The 22,354-nt window shown below is 30.8% G+C and overlaps 4 protein-coding genes across 4 annotated transcripts; 3 read left to right on the top strand and 1 right to left on the bottom strand.

Moving 5' to 3' along the window:
* The first annotated feature begins 68 nt into the window (after positions 1 to 68).
* LOC123298271 (centromere protein L-like) lies at positions 69 to 3,723 on the top strand. The gene is made up of 4 exons (XM_044880232.1): positions 69 to 273; positions 996 to 1,204; positions 1,819 to 2,177; positions 2,993 to 3,723. The coding sequence occupies exons 1-4, from the start codon at positions 123 to 125 to the stop codon at positions 3,231 to 3,233; spliced, it is 960 nt and encodes a 319-aa protein (XP_044736167.1). The 5' UTR covers positions 69 to 122; the 3' UTR covers positions 3,234 to 3,723.
* Positions 3,724 to 4,975: 1,252 nt separating this feature from the next.
* On the top strand, positions 4,976 to 10,211 carry LOC123297302 (ras-related protein Rab-2). Its single transcript, XM_044878911.1, has 3 exons — positions 4,976 to 5,162; positions 6,440 to 6,755; positions 7,437 to 10,211. The coding sequence occupies exons 1-3, from the start codon at positions 5,117 to 5,119 to the stop codon at positions 7,714 to 7,716; spliced, it is 642 nt and encodes a 213-aa protein (XP_044734846.1). The 5' UTR covers positions 4,976 to 5,116; the 3' UTR covers positions 7,717 to 10,211.
* Positions 10,212 to 12,079: 1,868 nt separating this feature from the next.
* LOC123298108 (beta-centractin) lies at positions 12,080 to 15,650 on the top strand. The gene is made up of 6 exons (XM_044880013.1): positions 12,080 to 12,250; positions 12,311 to 12,375; positions 12,437 to 12,907; positions 14,085 to 14,424; positions 14,855 to 14,917; positions 15,488 to 15,650. The coding sequence occupies exons 1-6, from the start codon at positions 12,203 to 12,205 to the stop codon at positions 15,629 to 15,631; spliced, it is 1,131 nt and encodes a 376-aa protein (XP_044735948.1). The 5' UTR covers positions 12,080 to 12,202; the 3' UTR covers positions 15,632 to 15,650.
* A 314-nt stretch (positions 15,651 to 15,964) lies between these two features.
* On the bottom strand, positions 15,965 to 21,499 carry LOC123298873. Its single transcript, XM_044880970.1, has 6 exons — positions 21,377 to 21,499; positions 18,221 to 20,889; positions 17,216 to 17,962; positions 16,763 to 17,083; positions 16,215 to 16,451; positions 15,965 to 15,997 (listed from the first exon to the last, which is right to left on the bottom strand). Exons 1-6 carry the CDS (start codon positions 21,390 to 21,392, stop codon positions 15,965 to 15,967), a joined length of 4,023 nt encoding a protein of 1,340 aa, XP_044736905.1. The 5' UTR covers positions 21,393 to 21,499.
* Between the last annotated feature and the right edge of the window lie 855 nt (positions 21,500 to 22,354).

A 22,354-nucleotide genomic window follows, 5' to 3' on the forward strand; every position in this document is an offset into this window, starting at 1 on the left:
AATATTTATGTGTTTTTTATATTTATTTTTAAGTAACTTTTAAATTGATTATATGTTTTGTGTTTTTTTTAATTAATTAATTATGAGAAATTATATGACGAATTTTAAAAAATAATCCGAGAATGTTTCAATCAACTAGATCTACATCTGAAACATCGAGTCAATCCAGTGGTAATTCACAAGGATTTCGAATAAAAAGGTCTTCGTACACACGAAAAAGTCTTGACGATCCTGAAAGCACTGAAAGTAGCGATAATGAAAACGACTTTGAACGTAAGTAGTTATAATATTTTTGATTAAAAAAAATCTTTACTGAGTTTAACCTAGTGCAAACTATTTCGACAACCGGTTTGACTGGTCATATTTTTCGAAATGTCTCTGAAACATGTGATCGAAATAGTTTGTACCAGATGAAACAGGCGTAGGTTCATCGTACCAGTAAGAAGTAAATATTAGTTATAAATTTTTGTGTATCTGACCCAGCCACTTACTGTGATACTCTAAAACACGCAAAGATAAATTTTAAACAAGTGAAAACGAACACTTGACTGAGTTGTGAACAGTGATGTTTACAAGAAAATATTTCAAACAAAAGTTGTTTATTTTTTTATAAGGAACATTTTTTATATTTAAACATTTGTTCTATCTCTAACGGTTTACAAGATGGGTCCTACGGACCCAAGACCCAATTGACTTACGTTGCTCATTTACGAACTCGACCTCACTTTTTACGACCCTAGCACGCTATAAAAATTTCAGCTTGATATTTCTTTTCGTTTTTGAGTAATCGTGATGACAGACGGACAGGCAACAGACAGGCGGAAATGGACTAATTAGGTGATTCTATGAACACGTAAACCAAAATTTTTTTCGTAGCATCAATATTTTTAAGCGTTACAAACTTGGGACTAAACTTAATATACTAAGCATATTTCATATACATGGTATGAAGAGCCGCGAATTTACAATTTTCTAAGAATCCACTTTTTTTGCAGCTTTTTTAAAGAAATCGTGGGATATTTACAGTGTGTCTCCTTTATACAGATTAGATTATTCGGACATACATCTAAAAAGATGCTCAAAATGGTTACGAGAACAAATTGTAAATTACGTTAGTGAAAAGAAGAAGGATTATGAGTACCTTGTCCAATTTTCCTTGATTAAATCTCTGAAAATTGGAGGTAATAAAAACGATTATGTAAAGGTAAATATGATATTTATATATATATATTAAAATTACTCAAAGAAAATCGGAACCTTTTTTAACCGACTTCAAACAAAACCGGAGGAGGTTATCAATTCCACTATATTTTTTTTTTTATGTTTGTTACCTCAGAACTTTTGACTGGGTGAACCGATTTTGATGATTCTTTATCTGTTTGAAAGTTGGTGCTTCCCGTGTGGTCCCATTTCATTTTGGTGTAGTTCTGATAACGGCATCCATGAGAAAACCATAAAAGTCTTAAATTTTGCATTAAGTATGCATGACAAGAGGACGCATAACTCAATATCAAGCCAACCGATTTCGATGATTCTTTTTTTAGTAACAAATTAGCTAGTGTATTCACTAAAAATCACAAAATAAAAAAAATCGTTCAGAACTCATGGATACCGTTATCAGAACTCGACCAAAATGGAATGGTACCACACGGGAAGCAATAGCTTTCAAATAGATAAAGAATTATCAAAATCGGTTCACCCAGTCAAAAGTTCTGAGGTAACAAACATTAAAAAAAAAAAAATACAGGCGAATTGATAACCTCCTCCTGTTTTGTTTGAAGTCGGTTAAAAATAATGTTTCATTCATTAATATTACAGGTAGAAATTCAATCAAAATCCGCTGATAAAACATCTATATTGTACGAAGGAATATTGTTAGCAACGAGAGAAAGACCACCTAAACTTCATCCTGCATTCACATATTTGCCAACATTAATGGCGCGATGTTCACAGGACTCAGCAAATATTGTTCATGGACTTCTACAAAAATTATTTGATTGTAAAATATGTAAATCTCATTTAACTACGATCGATTTTAAATGGTTGATAGCAATATTTTGTACTGATTTGCGTGTTTCAAAACCTGTGACTATTTCGTATACTAACAGATTCAAGGATGAAAAGAATGCAATAAATCTGGAAATTCCCTTAGACTCTTCAAATAAAATTTGGAATAGGTAATACAATATATTTTTTTTTTTATTTTTTTTATAGCACATACTATATCCACTGAGGAAATGAGAAGAAAGATACTTTTCTTACTTTGTGTGTAATAGTGGCTATCTCAATTTACTTATTAGACATAAAAAAACAAACGATTGCGTAATCAAAACTGTCTTTACATGGTATTTAAACAATAAAAACAATAGGAAATATTCATCTATTTTTTTAATTTTTTTAATTCATTGTTTACACCGTTATAATAAAGTAAAAATATAAATACTGTTTAAAAATGCGGTAATTAAATGTAAAAAAATATTTAAAATACATTATAATTTTGAGATATTTAAACGCAGTTTTTTGGCGCTCTCTGTTGATGACGTATAAGTACGTGATCTGTCAATTGGTGACAGTACAATGTATAATTTACATTTAAAAAAAATGAATTTACAACAAAGAATTCACACTCGTTATTATTAAGTTTTCTAATAAAAAGCCGTAGAATAGTATAATTTAATGAAATACCATATAAAATGTGAGTAATTAATATCATACAGTATGTCAAAAAATGATGTCACGTACGTATAAAAATTTGAATTTCCGTTTTAGAAATTTTTAAATGCCCTCACTGAATTTGTACTTTTATTAATTAACTTTAAGTAATCAAAAAGATGTTAATTACTAAAATAATGGTTTAGTTGAAATGTCCAGTCATTAAAGTTACGGAAGAAAAATATTTGAACCAAATTTAAATTTCATGAATATTCCCTATTGTTTGTTTTCACTTGTTTTCTATCTTTTTTTCAAATCTTTTTTTTTTTTTTTTTTGCAGAGTAAGAGGTGAAAATGGTGAAAATCTTACAGTAACAGCGGAAGAGGTTTTAGAATTTCATAGTTTATTTAATAAAATTATTGAAAAATATTTTGAAATTAATGTAGAAAGATTACATTTTACAAAAATAAAAATGTATAATTTTACAGTATCTTATCCTTTTAAAATTCAAATTAACGATTCACGCTTATTGAAAGAATTGTTACTGTTTCAGGGGGAGGATTCCATCATATTTTATTAATAATTATAATATTATTATTTTAATTCTAATATTGTAGGTCTACGATCAAGCATAGTTTTAGTGAGTCATTTCAGGAAGACTGAAAATCTTCCTCGGTGTTAGCTAGCATCGCTCGCTCAATCATAAACCTATTCCGCGTTTTGAATAAAGCTATCTCAAGTTTGATCTGATTTCAGAAAAGATAGAACCGGTTTTAATCGACAGGTGTTCCAAAAACAGATAATCGATGTGCGAGCATCCACAATAGTAGTGGGGGGGCTAGCTAGTCCACAGATGTAATAGTTTTTTAACAAATGTGAAAATTTCAATAATGTGATGCATGAGTTGCATTCAATTACGTTTTTATTCTGTTTAAAGCCGTTCTGTATAGTTGATTGTTTATAAATAATTCTTTTTAATTTGTTATAATGCGTTCACACTCTCAAATGTGTTTGTGTGTACGAATTTTTGTAAAAATGTTATATTTTACGATTAAATAGATAAATGTTAATAAATAAAATAGATAATTGTTTATAATTTGACACCAAAATATTTGTTAATAAACGATAATTTGATTTATACAAAGTTTTTCTGTTTCTTTTAACGCACTTTTTAGTCATATTTTCCTTAAAAATATATACTTATGCACTGTATCGAAGATTATAGAAATGGATTGCGATTGAAACTTGCTGCAAAACGATTGTTATGTCCTTTTGGAACCAATTTGGTTTTGTGGAGCAGAATCGCCTTTTTGGAGGCTTATAAATCTTCTTTATTGGAACTTGATAACTTCATGGCTATCTACTAAATTGAGAGCTAAGTTGTTTATAACATTATTTAAACATGCACCCATTTTATTTGATCTAGATCTACCAAATAGGTAGAAGCATTCAAAATTTGTGGGGATATCTGCAAATAAAAGACAGTGCAATAGTTACAAGAACCCCCTGTGATATTTTTTTTTTTTTTAATTAATAAAAAAGTTAATCTGAAAATGGATGAAATAATTTTGAGAATGAATTTTGGGTGTTTGTACCTCCCTCGATTGAAAAATTGGAAGTCCAGTCTGAGTACAAAATACAATTTTTGACGATATATTTGTTTCATTTGTATTACGTCAAAAATCAAGTTTTTAACAAATTTTATTTTCAGGCTTTAGTTAAATAAATATTTATTTTTAAACTTTGTCTAGGCTTTAGTTAATACTAACATAGCTTTTAAGCATTTATGCTCCATTTTTCCAAACTGAAAGATACTGGGACCAGGCCGCATGTTAGATAATTATTTCTTTCTTTTATTATTTCTATTTTAAGGGACCAAGGGTTTTCTTTTTTGAGAGCCACAAATAAATACAAAAAAAAAGGGTGATTCATTTTAAGTATTGTTGCAGGCTTTTTTTCTAAATAAAAATAATAAATATTTCTTCATAATTTTTTTGAAACTCAGTCCAGTTAGGAAAAAAATCCTTTTCATTTAAAGGACAAAAACCAAATAAACTAGTGTTATTAGAAACAGATTAAGAAAATTAATGCAAATTTTATGAAAATGTGTTGAGAGAAAAGTACGTGGAAAAATTTTGATATGAGTTTTTTGTATTTTGCGTTGAAATTAATATACTACAATCCCACCATAAATCTTGTGGCGCCCTTGGCAATATTATATACCTGTCTTTCTTTTATTTATGTTATTCAATATATATCCGTCTTTTTCTTGATATTGAACAATAATATACGTCGTATATTCACTGAAAGTGACGTTCAGAGACAGCTGTAGTTGTATTGTGTGTTGTAATTAGATGCTAGATTGTCAATTTCAAGAGTTAAAAATTGAATAAAGAATTACAAAAATTAGTTACTAATAATTAATTAATTGTGTGATTAGTTTTTGATATAAATCAAAAGAAAATGTCGTATGCATATTTGTTTAAATACATTATTATTGGTGATACGGGTATGTTATCGATTTTTTTTATTCTAACTATAGTGTATATACCACAGACTGATAAGTGATTTGAGGTATATATGAATATAAAACTCTGAACAAAAAACATTTCCTGAAAAGGTTACAAAGGTTTATCATTTTGTACAAATTTTTATGAGATTTTTTTTGTATGTTTTATTCGAAATAGTTTATAATTTCAACATAAAAAAAACATATGTTTCAGAGAAAAATCAATACTTACGGGAGAAATAATATTTTTCCATTATTTATTGTGTCTCATCTGAATTTCATGATATTTTCATTGTTTTGAATTTCAAATCTAATTAGTAAATAATGATCTCATGTTTATGCTATTTATTTTCTAATATTGCTCTTTGTTCTTTAATTCAACTGTGACTAATTTGTTTTTTTGTAGAAATAGGGGAACGCTTATCTAATAATTCTAATAATTATAAAATATTTGTATTGTCTAAGGCCATTACTTATATGTTTTTTATTTCAATAATTTATCTTTTCGAAAAATTTTATTATTTTTAAATTCAACAGGTTTGAATTATAAACTTTCCACTGGCCAAATTGTCTTTCTCATGTAAATACCACCCTTTTTGTTAATATCCTCGTACGTAAGAGATTAAAAGTAAATAAATCTAGGCAATCGATCTCCACCCATTTGAGTTTGTGAAGAAATATTGCGGCCGGTTTCCGATTTTATGCGATTTATTTTAAAGATAAATGTCTATGAGTCATTACGCGCGCTGTTTGGCCGACGACATTAATGTTTTATCCGAACATTGAATTAGACCCAGAAAACACAAAAATCGTATTTTGGCGTATGGATTATGCCTTATTTGACCATTTGAAAGATAATCTCCGAAATTATAATCAAACATGGTGGCCAAATTATTGGGTAACCTGGAAATGTCAGTAAATTTCAAATTCTACTGAAAAAGTCAGGGAATTTCATAAAATAAAAGAAAATTCAGGGAAATTTATTAGTTTCATATCAAAGTTCTAAACTAAAATGTTGTTATATAAAACAGGGTTTTCGTCAGTCGACAAATCTAAGATTGCAATTATTAAAGTTAGTCGAATAACAAAAAATTAATTTCATATTCGAATAACAAAAAATGGATAGATATTAATCAATTTGAAGATTTAAGGGGATCCGCGAAGGAAAACTTGGAAAAGGAATTTTTCCAAATAAAAAATGTTTCATGCTCGCTATTCATTTAATTCGCCACACAATACATTTCAAAAGTATAATCCGTAAATAATTTTGTACTTAGGTGTTGGAAAATCATGCCTGTTATTACAATTTACTGACAAACGATTTCAACCTGTACATGATTTAACCATCGGTGTTGAATTCGGTGCACGAATGATTACAATCGATGGCAAACAAATCAAACTACAAATATGGGATACCGCTGGTCAAGAAGCATTTAGATCAATTACACGATCATATTATCGAGGTGCAGCTGGAGCTTTACTTGTTTATGACATCACACGAAGGGAAACTTTTAATCATCTTACAACGTGGCTGGAAGATGCCCGGCAGCATTCAAATTCGAACATGGTTATTATGTTAATCGGTAACAAAAGGTGCGTTTATTCAATTAAAAACTTTTTCAGGTATCCTGCAAATTTTTATAGTCCAATCATCTTAGGAGAGTTTCACCTCGAAATCTGAGGGAATAAGTCTTGTACAAACCTTTATTAAAAAGTCACATATGATCACGTGTTAGTATCCTTAGATATTTGAGGTCAAAGGTCGCAAAAATAAGTTTTTTTTCTTCAAAATATCTCGTTTCTTTTGCCTTAAATCGTATTTACATTTATTATAATAATTGTAGAGGATAAAATTATCTATAAATTTTGCTTGAAACCTTTCTCTATACATTGAATCGTTTTTAAGAGATAGAGGGCGCAGAAGATGGAGCGATCAGCTATATACTTAGTGCAGAGTCAATCGTGAATCCCAGTCTATTATATTTTATGATCCTCTATATACCTATGTCTGGCTTCTTTTCCATGCGTGGCGAGTTATCCTCCTTCAATTATCTTTCAACAAATTTGACAAAATCAAACTGGTTAATCCATTTAGGAGCTACGATACCACAGACAGACAGATAGGCACACACATACATAATTGTAAAACTTATAACATCCCTCTTTTTGGTTCGGGGGTGAAAAACAGCCTTAAATTTCATGCTAGAATAATCTTAAAAATGGGAGAAATTAAAAAAATTATATTGCTAATTGATCTTGAATTTTAAATTACAGTGATTTAGAAAGTAGAAGAGAAGTACAAAAAGAAGAAGGTGAAGCATTCGCTAGAGAACATAGTTTGGTATTTATGGAAACATCAGCAAAAACAGCAGCAAATGTTGAGGAAGCATTTATAAATACTGCCAAAGAAATCTATGAAAAAATTCAAGAGGGTGTATTTGATATAAATAATGAAGCGAACGGTATTAAAATTGGGCCACAACATTCACCAACAAATCCATCACTCCCTGGAGCTGGTGGCCAAGGTGGAGCGCAAGGTGGTGGCTGTTGTTAGGGAGGAAGCCCGTGCCTCTCTTGCCTTTGAGCTGGCTTATTCATCTCTAATTCCAAAAGAGATGAGACACAACAGTTTTGTTCACCAGAAATTATTATTTTTTTTCGTACATTGTTGGTTTTTTTTTAATATCGTAAATGTGTAATTTTTATTCATCGTAAATTAATTTTTTTTAATTTATGTAATTTTTATATTTAAAAAAAAAAGGTTAAGTAAATTATTATATAAGTAAAAATGGGTCTCTCGCTTTAAATTTACATTCTCTTGGTACCAAGTGATTTTTTAAATAAAGTTAAGACGTTGCGTGCTATTCTAATATTGTATATGAATGATACAAAAGCTAGCCGACTTAACGGTCTCATGAAATCAATATGGCACTCAACGTATTAAATATCTAAACAAAAAAATTTAACTTTTATTTATTGGAGTATGATCTATCTGTGGCCACAATATAAATAATTTTTAAGAAAAAAAAAAACAACAACGGGACTACTTCAGTTTAAAAACAAAGATTTTTACTCCAAGTATTAGCGTTAATAAAAAATATTTCATACACTTCCTTTGGTCTTCTATAGGTTACATTGTTTTGATTTTATACAAGAAAGTAATTTTTGATTTTGGTCACAAATCTGTCAAAATGTTGTAACCATAATACTTTCAATTAAAAAACATTTCAAGCGAAACAAATTAGAACGCCTTTGTTGGTAAAAAAATGAACTAAAATATATTTAGCATCTTGGATTTGAATGAAAATTGGAAGTTTACGAATTCGTACGGCGTGCAATATTGTTTTTAACGAAACTTAATGTCAAGATATTACCACTCTGCATTCGACAAGAGAGATTGGCATGAAATACTTAGGTAAATCTCACGACATTAAAGTCAAAATCTATCAACATGACTCTGTAACCTAGAACTCGAGCTGCATAGCGCAACTTCAATGGTTATTTTCGAACATGAGTTTCTTTTAGAAGTATCCAACTCAAAAATTCAAGAAACGTTTAATACAAATCATTGAATTTTGAATTCAGATTGGCTGAAATGAATACGTTCCCTGTGAAAAATAAAGGGACATTCCTTCGAAAATTAAACAATATTAAAACGAAATAAGATAAATTCTTCCGTTAAGAGTTCGCCAACAATTTGAGTACTGGTGTTTTAACAATTACTCCCTGCTCATTAAGACACGATGACTCACTCAAGAGCGTTAAACTAAGTCAATAAGCTATTTTCATCGATTTACTATTGTTTCGGCGAGTTTTCAAAAAATATTCAAGTTAAGAAAATAAATAACGTTTATTAAACATTGCTTTTTGACAAAGATAGAAGATATGTGATATGTCTTTACTTGGAACAGTTTTTTGACATCTGTCAAAAACAAGAAAGAATCGGTCTATTTATCCTACGTATATAGTTCAATTTTTTATTGCCTTGGCGCTATAATCGAATCCTTATTTTGAAAAAGTACCATATTTTTCCTAATTATTCTTCGTCATAAAAGCAAACTATTTTGTAGTCTTACAACCTTACATAAATTTTTTACAACTTAAAAACGATTGTATAACGAAAAATAATAATTATCCAAAAAAAACAAGTGAACAATGCTGTTCTATTGAACTGATTGTTTTTCATTATGGCATATGGGTTGCACGTGGCTCTGGTAACAACCTTTTAATATGATTGGGTGTGTAAACAATATTATCGAATGTATAATAAGTATATATTAAATATTGATAATATTTAAAAAATAATAAAAATTCATTATATATTTACTTTTATGCCTATGGTGAAAAATACAATATTCAGATTAACATAATTCTAATTGAGTCCAAGATTCCATTGTGTGATTGGTTACTATGTCAATCAGTTTAAAAAAAAAATCAAAATGAAGTTTTAATAGCTTGAAGGTCCACACTCATGAATACATCTTTTCGGTTGCATGTAAAAACCATGAAAAACTGTCTGCATAGATTACGGTCGCCTAAGTAAAAGTGATCGAAAATAAAGGTTGCCAATTGTTAAAGGCACAAAATACAAACGCCGAAAAATGTGTAAAAAATGTATTTTGATTAAAAAAACAGATAGACGAAGTAATCAGTCTTATCTTGTACTATATTTAACAACAAATTAAAATAAACAAATCACCCCTTACACAACACTTATATAAAAACAGTTCTATTATATAATATAATTGTAGTTAAACGATTAATAATCGTCGATTATGTGATCTGATTCTATAATTTTTCATAATAAAAACAAATAAAAAATTGCTTCAAACAGATATATTGAAATGTTTTTATTCAGCTTGATGAATATTTTTGATTTTAATTATACTTAATACACTTAGAAAATATAATCGAATCTGTTTGAAAAAATGAATAAAATGTTTTATTTATTAGGATTCTACATTTCTTAATACAGAGTGGCTATGGGCTTGATATAAATCCTCACCAGGTTTTGTGGAAGTCGAAATTTTAGTTCGTGAATAATATTTTTATCTGGTCGGACCTTCGTTCGTGGTAGCCACACTTTTGAAGATGCTGATTTTTAACGTAAAATATATCACAGTCCTGATTACAAGTAATTTTCGATTGATTCAATAAAAAAAAAATCTCTAATTCTTTAAAAACTGATTTCTATAAGATTTTAAAAATTTTAATTAAACCTCAGAAAGGTTTTTAATTTTCGAGTTTTTAATCGCCGAATAAAAAATATTCATCAAGTTTTTTTATTCGTGATACAAAATAATGTGCGAAATATTTTTAAGGCTCTATTTATATTATAATTAATAAATGTCGATGAAAATAACTGTTTGAAGTTACTGAATCTTTTTTTATGTTATAATTTAGTTTCAAAATGAAAAAAAAATAGTGCTAGTCGTTTTACACATTTCAAATAAACAAAAAACTATTAAATGTAAAAATAAATATTACATAATATTGTTTAAACTACATTTTCTTTTCTTGTTATATAAATATAATTATTTTTCTTGTAATTACTTTAATAAACATCAATTTTGAATCAATTGTCGTTTAACATTTGTGTCTTTTGGCAGCCCAAGTAGTTTTTGAGATACGGACTAAAATCGATCAAAATATTGCGATATCTCAGAAAGTCTACATCCAATCATTAAATTCGAGTCAGTTTCTTCTTTTATATGTGTATAGATAGCAGTTACCCACCCGCTTCGTTGGGCAATTGCAATTTTAAATATAAAGACTATTTCGTTATAAACTTCACTTCATTTGTAATCAGTTATTTCCGCTTTCGTGCACAATTTCGTTGATTTTAATTTTTGGTGCGGTATCTTAATTTTTTTTATACAAAATACACCCGCCTTTGTTATTCGCTGATAATGTAACTTTCTTTTTAAAAGTGAAATAATTTTTAAAATCGGGTATGTAGTTTTTCAATTGATTTTTTTTATTTAATGTATCCAAAAAATTTCATCCGCTTTTTTAACACCTTGAGTGGGGGGGGGGGATGTCTGTATAATACATAACCCTAAGTGAAGCTCACTGACTCACTCACTCATGTTTCATGTATACTTACATACAAATTCTAGGCGATTTCTAGACATGTCAGGAAGATAAGGTTTTTTTGCCGTTTTAGACGTGGAATTGCTTGAAACTTACAGGTAAAATCGGAAAACTTCAACTTTTGCATTGCAACTCCTCGAAAAATCGTAAAACAGACCCCAAAATTACACTCTTCTATTCGGAATTTCAACAATCGACCCAAAATAAATTCAAATTATCAGAGTACCACATCGCAATCGCAAAATTCCGTTTTCTAGGCGTATTTCTTTTTGGTTACTATTTTTTAAAGTTTTCTTACAATTTATGTAATGTTATTTTCTGTGACGCGGAGCCAAAGCCAAAGACCGCCACGGGGGTGAAGTGCGAAACTTATCTAGATATCGATTAGTTTCCCGTGACATTTGGCTACCTCCAGCGTCTCCCTTTAGTCCAAAAGACGTGAAAACAATAACTTAGCGGGGATAAATTTCAGTAATTTTGAGAACATATCCATTTTAGATCATTCCGTAACTGAGCAGCTCTTGATTGAGGTAGGGCGTTGAAAATTTGTAATTTAGTATCAAGGAAATGATTTTTGGAGGTAGTAGCTTCTCACTCCCCCCCTGCCGTTTTATGTAGCGACATTCCATGTGTTCAAACAATATGAAGACAAAAGTCGCATTTGAATTACAAACCTCTAACAAAGACTATATCAGTAAAATATAAAAACCTCTAATAAGGGAAAGAAATGTGTGACTACAGGGGTTTTAATTGACACTGACAACTTGCCTCCATTGCCTTTACAGAACGCACTCTATTGTCAAATGTTTATGTTGGCTAAACTGTACTGAAACTGTCATCCTGTCAGTTTGTGAAAGAAAAGAAGTTAAGAACCTGATGTCACTCGTTATTTTACCGTAATTTTTAAAGGCGTAATTTTTATTTGTATTATAGGAATAAAAAGTACCATGGAATCATATGACGTTATCATTAATCAACCGGTTGTCATTGATAATGTAAGTTTAATCAGTTTTAGTCTCTGCGACCAATGTAAAATAATAATTTTCTCCCCATAGGGATCGGGTGTAATTAAGGCTGGTTTTGCAGGGGATCAAATACCAAAATGTAGATTTCCTAATTAGTAAGTAACTTCAAATTGAATATAATTTTATAATTTATATAAAATGTATGTAAAATTACAGCATAGGAAGACCTAAACATGTGCGTGTTATGGCTGGGGCGTTAGAAGGTGATTTATTCGTTGGCCCTAAAGCTGAAGAACACCGTGGTTTACTTTCGTTACGATATCCAATGGAACATGGAATAGTTACCGATTGGAATGATATGGAACGAATATGGAATTACATTTATAGTAAAGATCAATTATCAACATTTGCAGAAGAGCATCCTGTACTTTTAACAGAGGCACCGTTAAATCCACGAAGAAATCGTGAGAAAGCTGCTGAGATATTTTTTGAAACATTTAATGTACCTGCATTGTTTGTGTCGATGCAAGCGGTATTAAGTTTATATGCGACTGGTCGAACGACGGGGGTTGTGTTAGATTCAGGGGATGGTGTCACACATGCTGTTCCGATATTCGAAGGCTTTGCAATGCCACATAGTATCATGCGAGTAGACATTGCCGGTAGAGATGTTACACGCCATCTTAAGTAAGTTTTGGGATTGAATTTTTTTAATTTCTTGATAATACGATCATTTGTCTTTTCTACATGTCCAGTAATTTTAATACACAGGGTTTATTATATTGATTCTAACGATTAACGGTTTATTATTACCTTCCTTAAAATAAATCTGCCTTAATGTATAAGTAACGCTTGTGTTGAATAGCTTCATGCCGTTTTAGTTAGCTTACCAGCTCTACATTTATCAGAAAGTTGAAAACGCAACACTTTCGAAAAAAGTCGTAAAGAGAAAGTTTCAAGGAAGCTACCCACGAAATTTCAAGTATGTATTCATCGTTAAACAAAAAGGGTGATGTCAAATTAAGGAAGAAGAAAGTGAGGCAAATATTTTTGTCTCCAATTTCGATAAAATAATTACATAAGGTAATTTTGGCCCTAAAAAACGATTCATTTGACAAACGGATGTATGTCAAATGAATTAACGGAGGGAAGAACGTACTTGTGGTACTACAAGACAGATATGGTCTGAGTACAATCGCAGGCGTTCCGAAGTTCTCATATCACTTCCAAGGGCCTCTGTTAGCAAATTGTTGCGGCTATCACAGGACACTGGCTGTGCGGCAAGCATGCTAAACGCTTAATCCTGTCACTGCCCAGCTCTTATCATGAGGAGATGGACTTACTTGAGCCAGCCTCTCTTTGACGACCTCTCCGGCCTAAAGTCAGTCGACGTCAAAGCCCTCCTGCTGTTCTTAAACAGCTCCAAATGGTTCATAGAGTAGTGGCCGGGGATGGGCCAACCCATTTACGGTATCACAAGGGGCCGTATGGTCTAAGTGTATCCCACCCCAGGACAGCCACTCTAACCTAACATACTCCTGATTAAATCACAAAAAACCGGTTTCAACTAAAATCATAAATAATCTAAATATAAACTATTTCTTATTCGATTTGAATGAAAATTAATTTTAAGAGAAATAATTAATACTCAAATGGCACGAGTGTCCATGAGGAGATCAAGTTTTTCTGACCATATGTTCCACCTGTTAATGACGTTAATTTTTAATGCGACTTTAATCTGTATGAATGTCTAAAAATGCGAAAAATATGATACATTTTTTAAGTTAATTCTTGTGGTCGCTCTGTAATACCTGGTTAATAAGCTAAAAAAAAAAAAAATACAGCTTCTTTAATCAATTTACAGATTATTACTTCGTAAAGAAGGAATCAATTTTAAGACAACAGCTGAATTTGAAATAGTTCGCACAATTAAAGAGAAGGCATGTTACTTAGCAGCAAATCCACAAAAAGAAGAAACTGTCGATACGGAACAAGTTGTATATACGTTACCAGATGGAAATACATTATCAATTGGTCCAGCAAAATTCCGTGCAGCTGAGGTACTATTCCGACCGGATTTAATTGGTGAAGAATGTGAAGGCTTGCATGAAGTACTTTTATATTCAATACAAAAGTCTGATTTAGATTTACGGAAAGATCTATTTCAAAATATTGTATTATCGGGTGGTTCTACACTTTTTAAGGTAATTGTTTTTTTTTTTTTTAAATTTCTAATCTTTTGTAGTTGATCGAGCTTCATATTCAATGAATTCGTTGCTAGCTCTAAAGCCAGGACCAGGCGTAGTAAGAAGTCATTTTTTAACAGCTGGTAATTTGAAAAGCTGTGTCCAAGCTCATGTATGACATTGTTTTGCGCTTCGGAAATTTGCGTAGCTGCAGATTTCTCTTTCAAGAGTTTCAAAATGTTTTTTAGTCCGACACCCAACGTTACTTATTTAGGACAATGAACATTTCGAGTATTATCTTTTTATTTTAATATCGTTGTTTATAGATATTTATCAGTTGTAAGTTTGTCGCGCAATTGAAAATTTTCTTCTTAACAACCTTAAATGTATGGAAATCTAAAAAATATGATAATTTTGTTTTATTAACGAAAACAAATTTGTTTTACAGGGATTCGGAGATCGACTTTTAGCGGAAATTAGAAAATTGGCACCAAAAGACATTAAAATTAAGGTAACTATTGCATTTTCTTTGTTTATTACTTAATTATACTTTTATTTTTGGAGTTTACTCCTTAAGAATGCAAACCTACCGTGAGCACCTTTCACTTTTTTAGTAATGCGTGTGTATAAGTTATATACTTGATGTGAAACATTTTACGTATAACACAAGCAAAGCATCTATTGTTTGAAACTGACAAAAACCTGACGGACACAGCACATTATACAACACATAGGAACCTCGTACAAATAGATGTGTAGTTGTTACCCACCGATATAGAATTACGACATAGCTACTCAGTCAAGCAACGAACTATATCGCGTGTCTTCCGAGTTTTTTCTGATTGTCATATACAAATTATACTACAAAGTACGTAAAACATAGAGAAAGTATTTATTGTTTGAAACTGAAAATAACCTGACTGACACAGTATACTATATACATACTTGCCACGATCGCCATGAATTGTATCATATAAAAATCACATTTGTTGTAAAAAACATTGATTGTCATAAGACAATCGTTCTTAAGGTGTAAACTCCAGTCATGCATCGGAGCTGACACTGGCACTTTTTTATGTAGATATCTGCACCGCAAGAACGATTATATTCCACATGGATTGGGGGTTCAATTTTAGCTTCATTGGATACATTTAAAAAGATGTGGGTTAGTAAAAAAGAATACGAAGATGAGGGTCATCGAGCAATACATCGAAAAACATTTTAATACGTATTTAATAATAATAATAATAGCGTTATTTATATTTTAATAAAAATATAAAAAAAAAATACACAAAACACTTAACACTGCTATATTTGTATGTAAAAAACAAAAAACCCAGTTTATCATAAAACATTTTTTTTTTTTATTAATTTGAATATTGAATATATTTATAGAGAATATTATTAACTTTAATGATGCTTATTTATATTGTTCTATTTAACCAAATAAAGTTTCAAGAAATTCGGCAACTGTGTTAATATGAAATAATTTATGTTTTTGCTATTCATATAATTAAGATTGTCATAAAAATATACTATTTATAATATATTTTGTTATTTACTTTTTATCGTTATTTACCAGAACAGCTCCCTTAAAGTTAGAGATAAAAATAACTCAAAGATTTCTATAAGCAGTTAAATTATTTTTCATATATATATAAATTTATAATACAAAAAATACTTAAAATTAATGCTTAATTAAGTCTCATGAAATTGAAAGCAAAGACAAAGCCAGTAAGAAACATTTCAAATAGTTGTTGGCCATTATACATTTTAGAATCTACACAGTGCCCATCGATACCAAATACTTTATCTGATGAAATCATTGCGCGTATTGTTTTACCATCGTAGATTACATGAAGACCAAACATTCTAATAGAGAACATGATCATTTTTTGTGATTCAATCATTAAATAACTCCACACAAGTTCTTCTGTGTATTTCCCGACAACTGGCACAACCACTTTTTTATTCACTTTAATTACGAATTCGTGCCCTTTTGGAATGATTTTAATTTGATCGGTACCAACTCTTACTTTAATTGCCTGAAATTACACAAAACATATTAGTTAATAATCCACGAGAACGCACTCTTTTTGTTAAATGATCATTAGACCTATTCATTTTAAAATCACGATTCACTTTTAACGCAGAACGAAAAAAGTCGCAGAGAGGAGGTTTGGTAAATTCGCTTAAAGGAAGCCACTCAATAAGTTTCAAGTATGCATTAATCATTTAACAAAAAGGGTGTTATCCCACAGACTAAAACTTTTATCCTTGAACTATCTTTTTATCTCAAGGAATATAGCTATAAGTTTGAAACCAGTAAATAGAATTAATATGGATTCTTACTAACCAGTTGCAGTGGTTCTTTAACACTGCCTTTTGAAACGAAAACAGTAAGAACAACTTCATTTATACTTGTGTTGAGATATGAAGTCCATTTATTTTTCAATTCATACTTTTGAATATTGCCATTTAACGTTAAAACATGTTCTTTAGAAATAACACAATGTACCAATGCACTTGAAAGTACATGTTGAATATCGAATTTAGAACCAGAGAAGAAAATGTTGGCCAATGAAATATCATCTAAACTCCATGCGCTCATTCGGTTTTGTGGAATTCCTGTGTAAACTTCCTGATAACGTGGTGTATCAATTGTTACATCTAATTCCTTTCGGAAAACGGGATAATCTATTAAAATGTGCATTGGCATCACTTCGTTTGTTTCTTTTTTAGTTTTTCTTTCTGCGTACATTAAATATTTGTGGCGAAAAGCATTAAAATGGTATAAAACCATTTGTACCATTCTGTTTTCGACATCATTGGCAGAAATATTAACCGCATATCTGTTTAAATTTGAATGCGCAATCGCACATTCAACTGGAACAGGAGCTAAGTATTTTCCTTTTATAATTTCTGGTCGACATTCGTTGTAAGTAATTTTGCGTTCTTTTAAGATGCGTTCTTGTTCTTCGCTACGAATACCTAATAATTCGAAGGTAATCACACCTAACTTGTCAACTTCTCCAAGTGATAGGATTAAATTTGAATCAAAACGATCTTCTTTCATAGAGTAACGTAAGTCAATATCAAGTTTACATTCCTTGTTTACTTGATCTTGATGAACGATCTGCCATTTGATTGTACCATTTCGTTGTAATTCAAAAACTGTTACATTAAGGTTCGATTTGTATTTAGCCAGACTAGTGTTTTGAACCGATATTGTGGAACTTTGTACATCAATTTCAAAAGTAAATGCACCTAAGTATCTTTTTGAATTAATTGAATTTCCTCGTACTTCGAATTTAATGTGGTCAAAAGTCTCTAATGGTGTAAAACGAACGCCATAACCGCAACTTCCATAACCATTTGGGAATAATGTTGTTAAGTATAAACGTAAAAATTCAAAAGTGAGATAACCATAACTATTACTTTTGGTTCCTTGTAGACGTGTAATTAAGCCCCCGCGAGATACATCACGATCGCAGTCGAATACTTTTACTTCAACATGATGCCCAAGTGTATTGCTTTCTGTATTATAAACCACAGTCTGAAATTAGAAAACAGTTAAATATGAATCTCATACGAAATTAATAATACTTTCAACCCTCATTTTAAACCCTTAGAGAATGAATTTCCAAAAATCCCGTCTTTATGCACACTTACGTTATTTGAGGAACGTATGTGCAAAATTTCAGGTTCTAGACTCAGCGGTTTTAGCTGTGTGTTGTTCCATCAGCTAGTCAGTTTCTTCTTTTGTATACATCGATATACAGGGAAGAAAAGGGGATATTTAAATTATACTTACACTAGTAGTATAGTCTTCTCCACGAATAACCGATCTACGAACTAAGCTATCTTTATGGGATTGTATAAGTAATTCTTGTGCATTTTCTCCTCTGATAAAAGCAACATTTTCGGTGTGTACTTGTAATCCATTAACAGCACCATTACTTAATTTATTAATTTTAAGAATTACTTCTTTGCCTACATCGCTGTCGTTTTTTCCATTTGAAATACTGATTCCAAACTGGACAAAAATATGTTTATTTTGTTCAATTCCATGCCATAAATCGTTGATTGGATTATAAATATTGAATCTTAGATTATGAAAAGTCAAAGACTTTATTTCAAAATCTATTTTCTTTTCACTGTTATCACCTTTAAAATAAATAGTTAGGATATGTGCCAGTAATTCAGACATTCGAACCGGTACTCCAAAATCGGTTGGCATAATTCGTTCATATAAGTAAGGAATTTCAAGAATTTTACTATGTTTGTTAGTTCCAGTGTTAACTCCCAAATCTAAAGTAGTATCGGAGAACGCATTCAGTGAATCCCCGACGTAAATCATGAAAACTCTACCTTCCCGCCTAACAATGAGTTCATGATAATCTGCTGCGTATCGTTTGGAATTAAAAAGTTTAGATTCATTATCGTCTGGTATAGCAAAATGTAAGGAAAATATTTCTGTATCATAACCAGAAGCACGTGACATTATTCTTGTACGAATATCGACGTGATGTTCAAAGGAATATAAATTATCAACTTTTGCACCAAGCCCAGATTTTTTATCAATGAAGTCATGCACAAAAATACCTACATTTTCATATTTAATAAATGGGCGACGACTCATTCGTAACATAGCACGAGCGATTTCAACAATTTGATTTTCACCATGCAGAAAGTATCGAAGTTGGGTAATTGTTACCAATGTATTGTAATGGAAATTGTAGAAGTGTTCATTTGTTTCGTCACGCATTAACCAATAAAGCTGCATGAATCGATTTAATGTTGGGTTTTCGGTTCGTATATAAATATCATAAGCAACTATTCGTAAACTAACGTCTAATTTACGATCACTAAGAATTGGCCAAATGTATTTAATCATTAAGCTGGAATTTTTTTGAAGTAATGGAGCTACTGCCCATAAAGCTAAAGAACGTAAATTGAATCTAACTTCCATTTCACCGGTTAGGATTGGTGCTAAAGTATAAATTACCGATTCCATTCCAAGATTTCCTAAAGCATGTAGATAAAGCACTTGAATTTTGTAAGATCGGGAATTTATTAATTTTGTCATAAATAATTTTATGAATTTTTCAAGGACGATTGAATTTTCATCAACTCCTAAGTATGTGCGCTTTATTAATGAAGCGTAAGCAAGTACACTAGCAACATGAACACGACTACCTTCTTTATCAAGTTTAAGCATATCTTCAAGTTGTTTTAATAAGTTTTCGTTTGGACAACGCACACGAGCTGGAAAATCACGAAGTGCTCTTACAGCCATTGAATCACTAATCTTTTTTTTACGAATTAAATTAAGGAGCAACATGGCTGAAGGATGTGTTTGAATATTAGGTAATAGCTGAACGAATAAGTCAAACACATTTTGCGATTTTTGTTGTGACGCAGAGCAAGTACGTTCCAATGTATGCAAATCAAAATTTTCTAATATTTCATACAAATTTTGTAAAAGATGGAGCACTTTATAATCGGGTTTTGTTAACGTTAGTTGATTTTCGTGTAGTGAATCTAAAAGTTGCTCTAGCAAAGTTAAAATTTTTGGTACATCATTATTATATTTGGCACGTCCTCCAGTGATGTCAACTATTGATACATTGTGGCATTTTGAAAGCGAATCTTCATATTTAAGTGAACTTAATACCAATTGATTGCTAATTACAAGTGGATTGGTGATTGCATCTTCTTTAACAAACATAAATCGTTGATGTACTTTAAGTGATTTCATTTCAGCGGTTGCTTTAAATTCTGCGAAGACAATATCACCTCGTGCTTCAATCATTTCTACGCGACCTTTGTTATCATTTTTGTTTATTTTATATATCCTATTGGAGTCAACGTCGAAGACATCGGTGTTTAGTTTTGAATTGTAATCATTTCCACACTGTTTTGGATCGACGGTTTTAACAACAGTAACATGGTCTTCACGAGGTAGCACATCGTATGTAACGTTGCATAAACCGTAAATAGTTTGTTCTCTTGAATATTCAATGTGACTTTGTTTTCGGTCAAATGTTGATAATACTTCACTGTTAAACTGGAAGATTGATGCAAGTGATTTTTTAATATTGTAGGACCATTCTTTGTCATTTGATTCGACAATCACAGCCGTTACAAGATTGTTACTGTCGTACTTAATCGCGAATGGTAGTGAAAGTGCTTCAGCTTCTGTTGGTATTGGGACGTAGACATCGGTAGTAACATTTACTCGTACAGGACCATTTTCGAGATCAAATACGATTTTATCCAAACGAACCATTAATGTGTCTTCTTTAGTCTTTTGAATATAAATTTCAGCTTGAAGTCCATATAATGAAGCGTATGATGCTGGTTGATTTGTTTGTACGGTAACATGTGATTCATATTTGAATACAACTTCTTTTCCAATTGTAAAAAGTTCATTTTGTGGTGCGTTCGCTTTACTTAAAGCAACAACGCTCAGAAGCAAAGCTGGTGACAAAAAATATCCTATTTTTAATAAAATTTCAAATTTATTATTAAGTTTAAATAGACTGGCAATAGGTCGGGACATTAGAATTGTTGGGTGTCTTTAAAAAAATTTGTGAGGCAAGGACAAACATACATTATGACGTAGGTACTATTTTAGTTTATAGTATTACAATATATTTAACCTCATGATAACCAGTTCATTTTAGCCACTTAGTTCATTTTTACATCACTTAATAACTTTTGTCCCAAATATGGGATATTCATTTTAATTTTAAATGACGAAAATCAAAAACTATGTTATTTATTTGCCATGTTAACTTTGTTTTTAAACTTTCAAATTATCGGGCAGTTTAATATTTAACTAAAAATTTAAGAAAAACTAAATTTTTTCCATCCGCCAATTGTGATCAACGGTTGTAAATATTTTGTCTCATATATGGGACAAAAGTTATCATGAGGTTAATTATTGAGAAAAAAAATTACATACCAACTATAGGACCCATTGTTGACTAGAACCAGTTTTCACTTCACCAAAAGGAGCTATGGCTAACAATTTTAAATTTATTGAAATGATCAGTCTATGGCAATCAATTTTAAATTTATTGAAATGATCAGTGGGTCAAATCAATTTATCTACGACAGTGGCGTAGCTTCGAGGAGACATTATATCAAGAAGTCTATCGGTGGGGCGGCCTTTTCGCCAGTGTCACGACAGTTCGACGCCTTGATATTTCAACAATTGAAATATGTTAGTAAATATATTCCTATGAAATCACAAATCTAAAAAAAAAATAACTAAATACGTCTAATTTTTTAAGAATGAGCTTTTAATTATAAATAATTTACTGACGAGTGTGGTGGCTCCATATCATTGCTCTCACACGTATGGTGGTTTCTACGCCCCTGATCTACGGGTCAAATAAACATGGATTTTCCCAAGGTCAATGCAGTCTGATAGGATTTTTTATCTTTTCTTAGAATTATTATATTTTCAAAAGAATATTTGCTTGTTTGGATGTTTGTTGCTCTATCATGCCGAAACTAGTTTTGCCGAAGTTAGTTTGGGATAAATATAATTTAGGGCTTGAAAATACATACGCACTACATTTTACTCCAATCGGGGAATGGATAAAGAGAAAATTGTGCTTTTTTGCTCTCTCAAGAAAAGCTTAGAAATATATTTTTTAGCTTTTTAGCGTATAGTGTTGTTATATAGTGACAGGAAAAAGTTCGTCAATTCTTAAATTACTTTTTAACGGTTCAAGATAAAAAGCTGAAGTTTTTACGAGTTCAAGACTATAGTACGATTCTTTTAACGCCAATGCAGCTGCAGCTTACAGCAGAAAACAAAAACAATTGAATTACGATAATCCAAAAATACAACTAGTCCTTATAATTACTATTTAATAAACTCCAGTCATGAATCAGCACCTTTTAAATAATGAAAAATCCGTGAGCTTCAGAG

Source organism: Chrysoperla carnea, chromosome 4 (genome assembly GCF_905475395.1).
Source record: "Chrysoperla carnea chromosome 4, inChrCarn1.1, whole genome shotgun sequence".
In the NCBI taxonomy this organism is placed as follows: Eukaryota; Metazoa; Arthropoda; class Insecta; order Neuroptera; family Chrysopidae; genus Chrysoperla; species Chrysoperla carnea.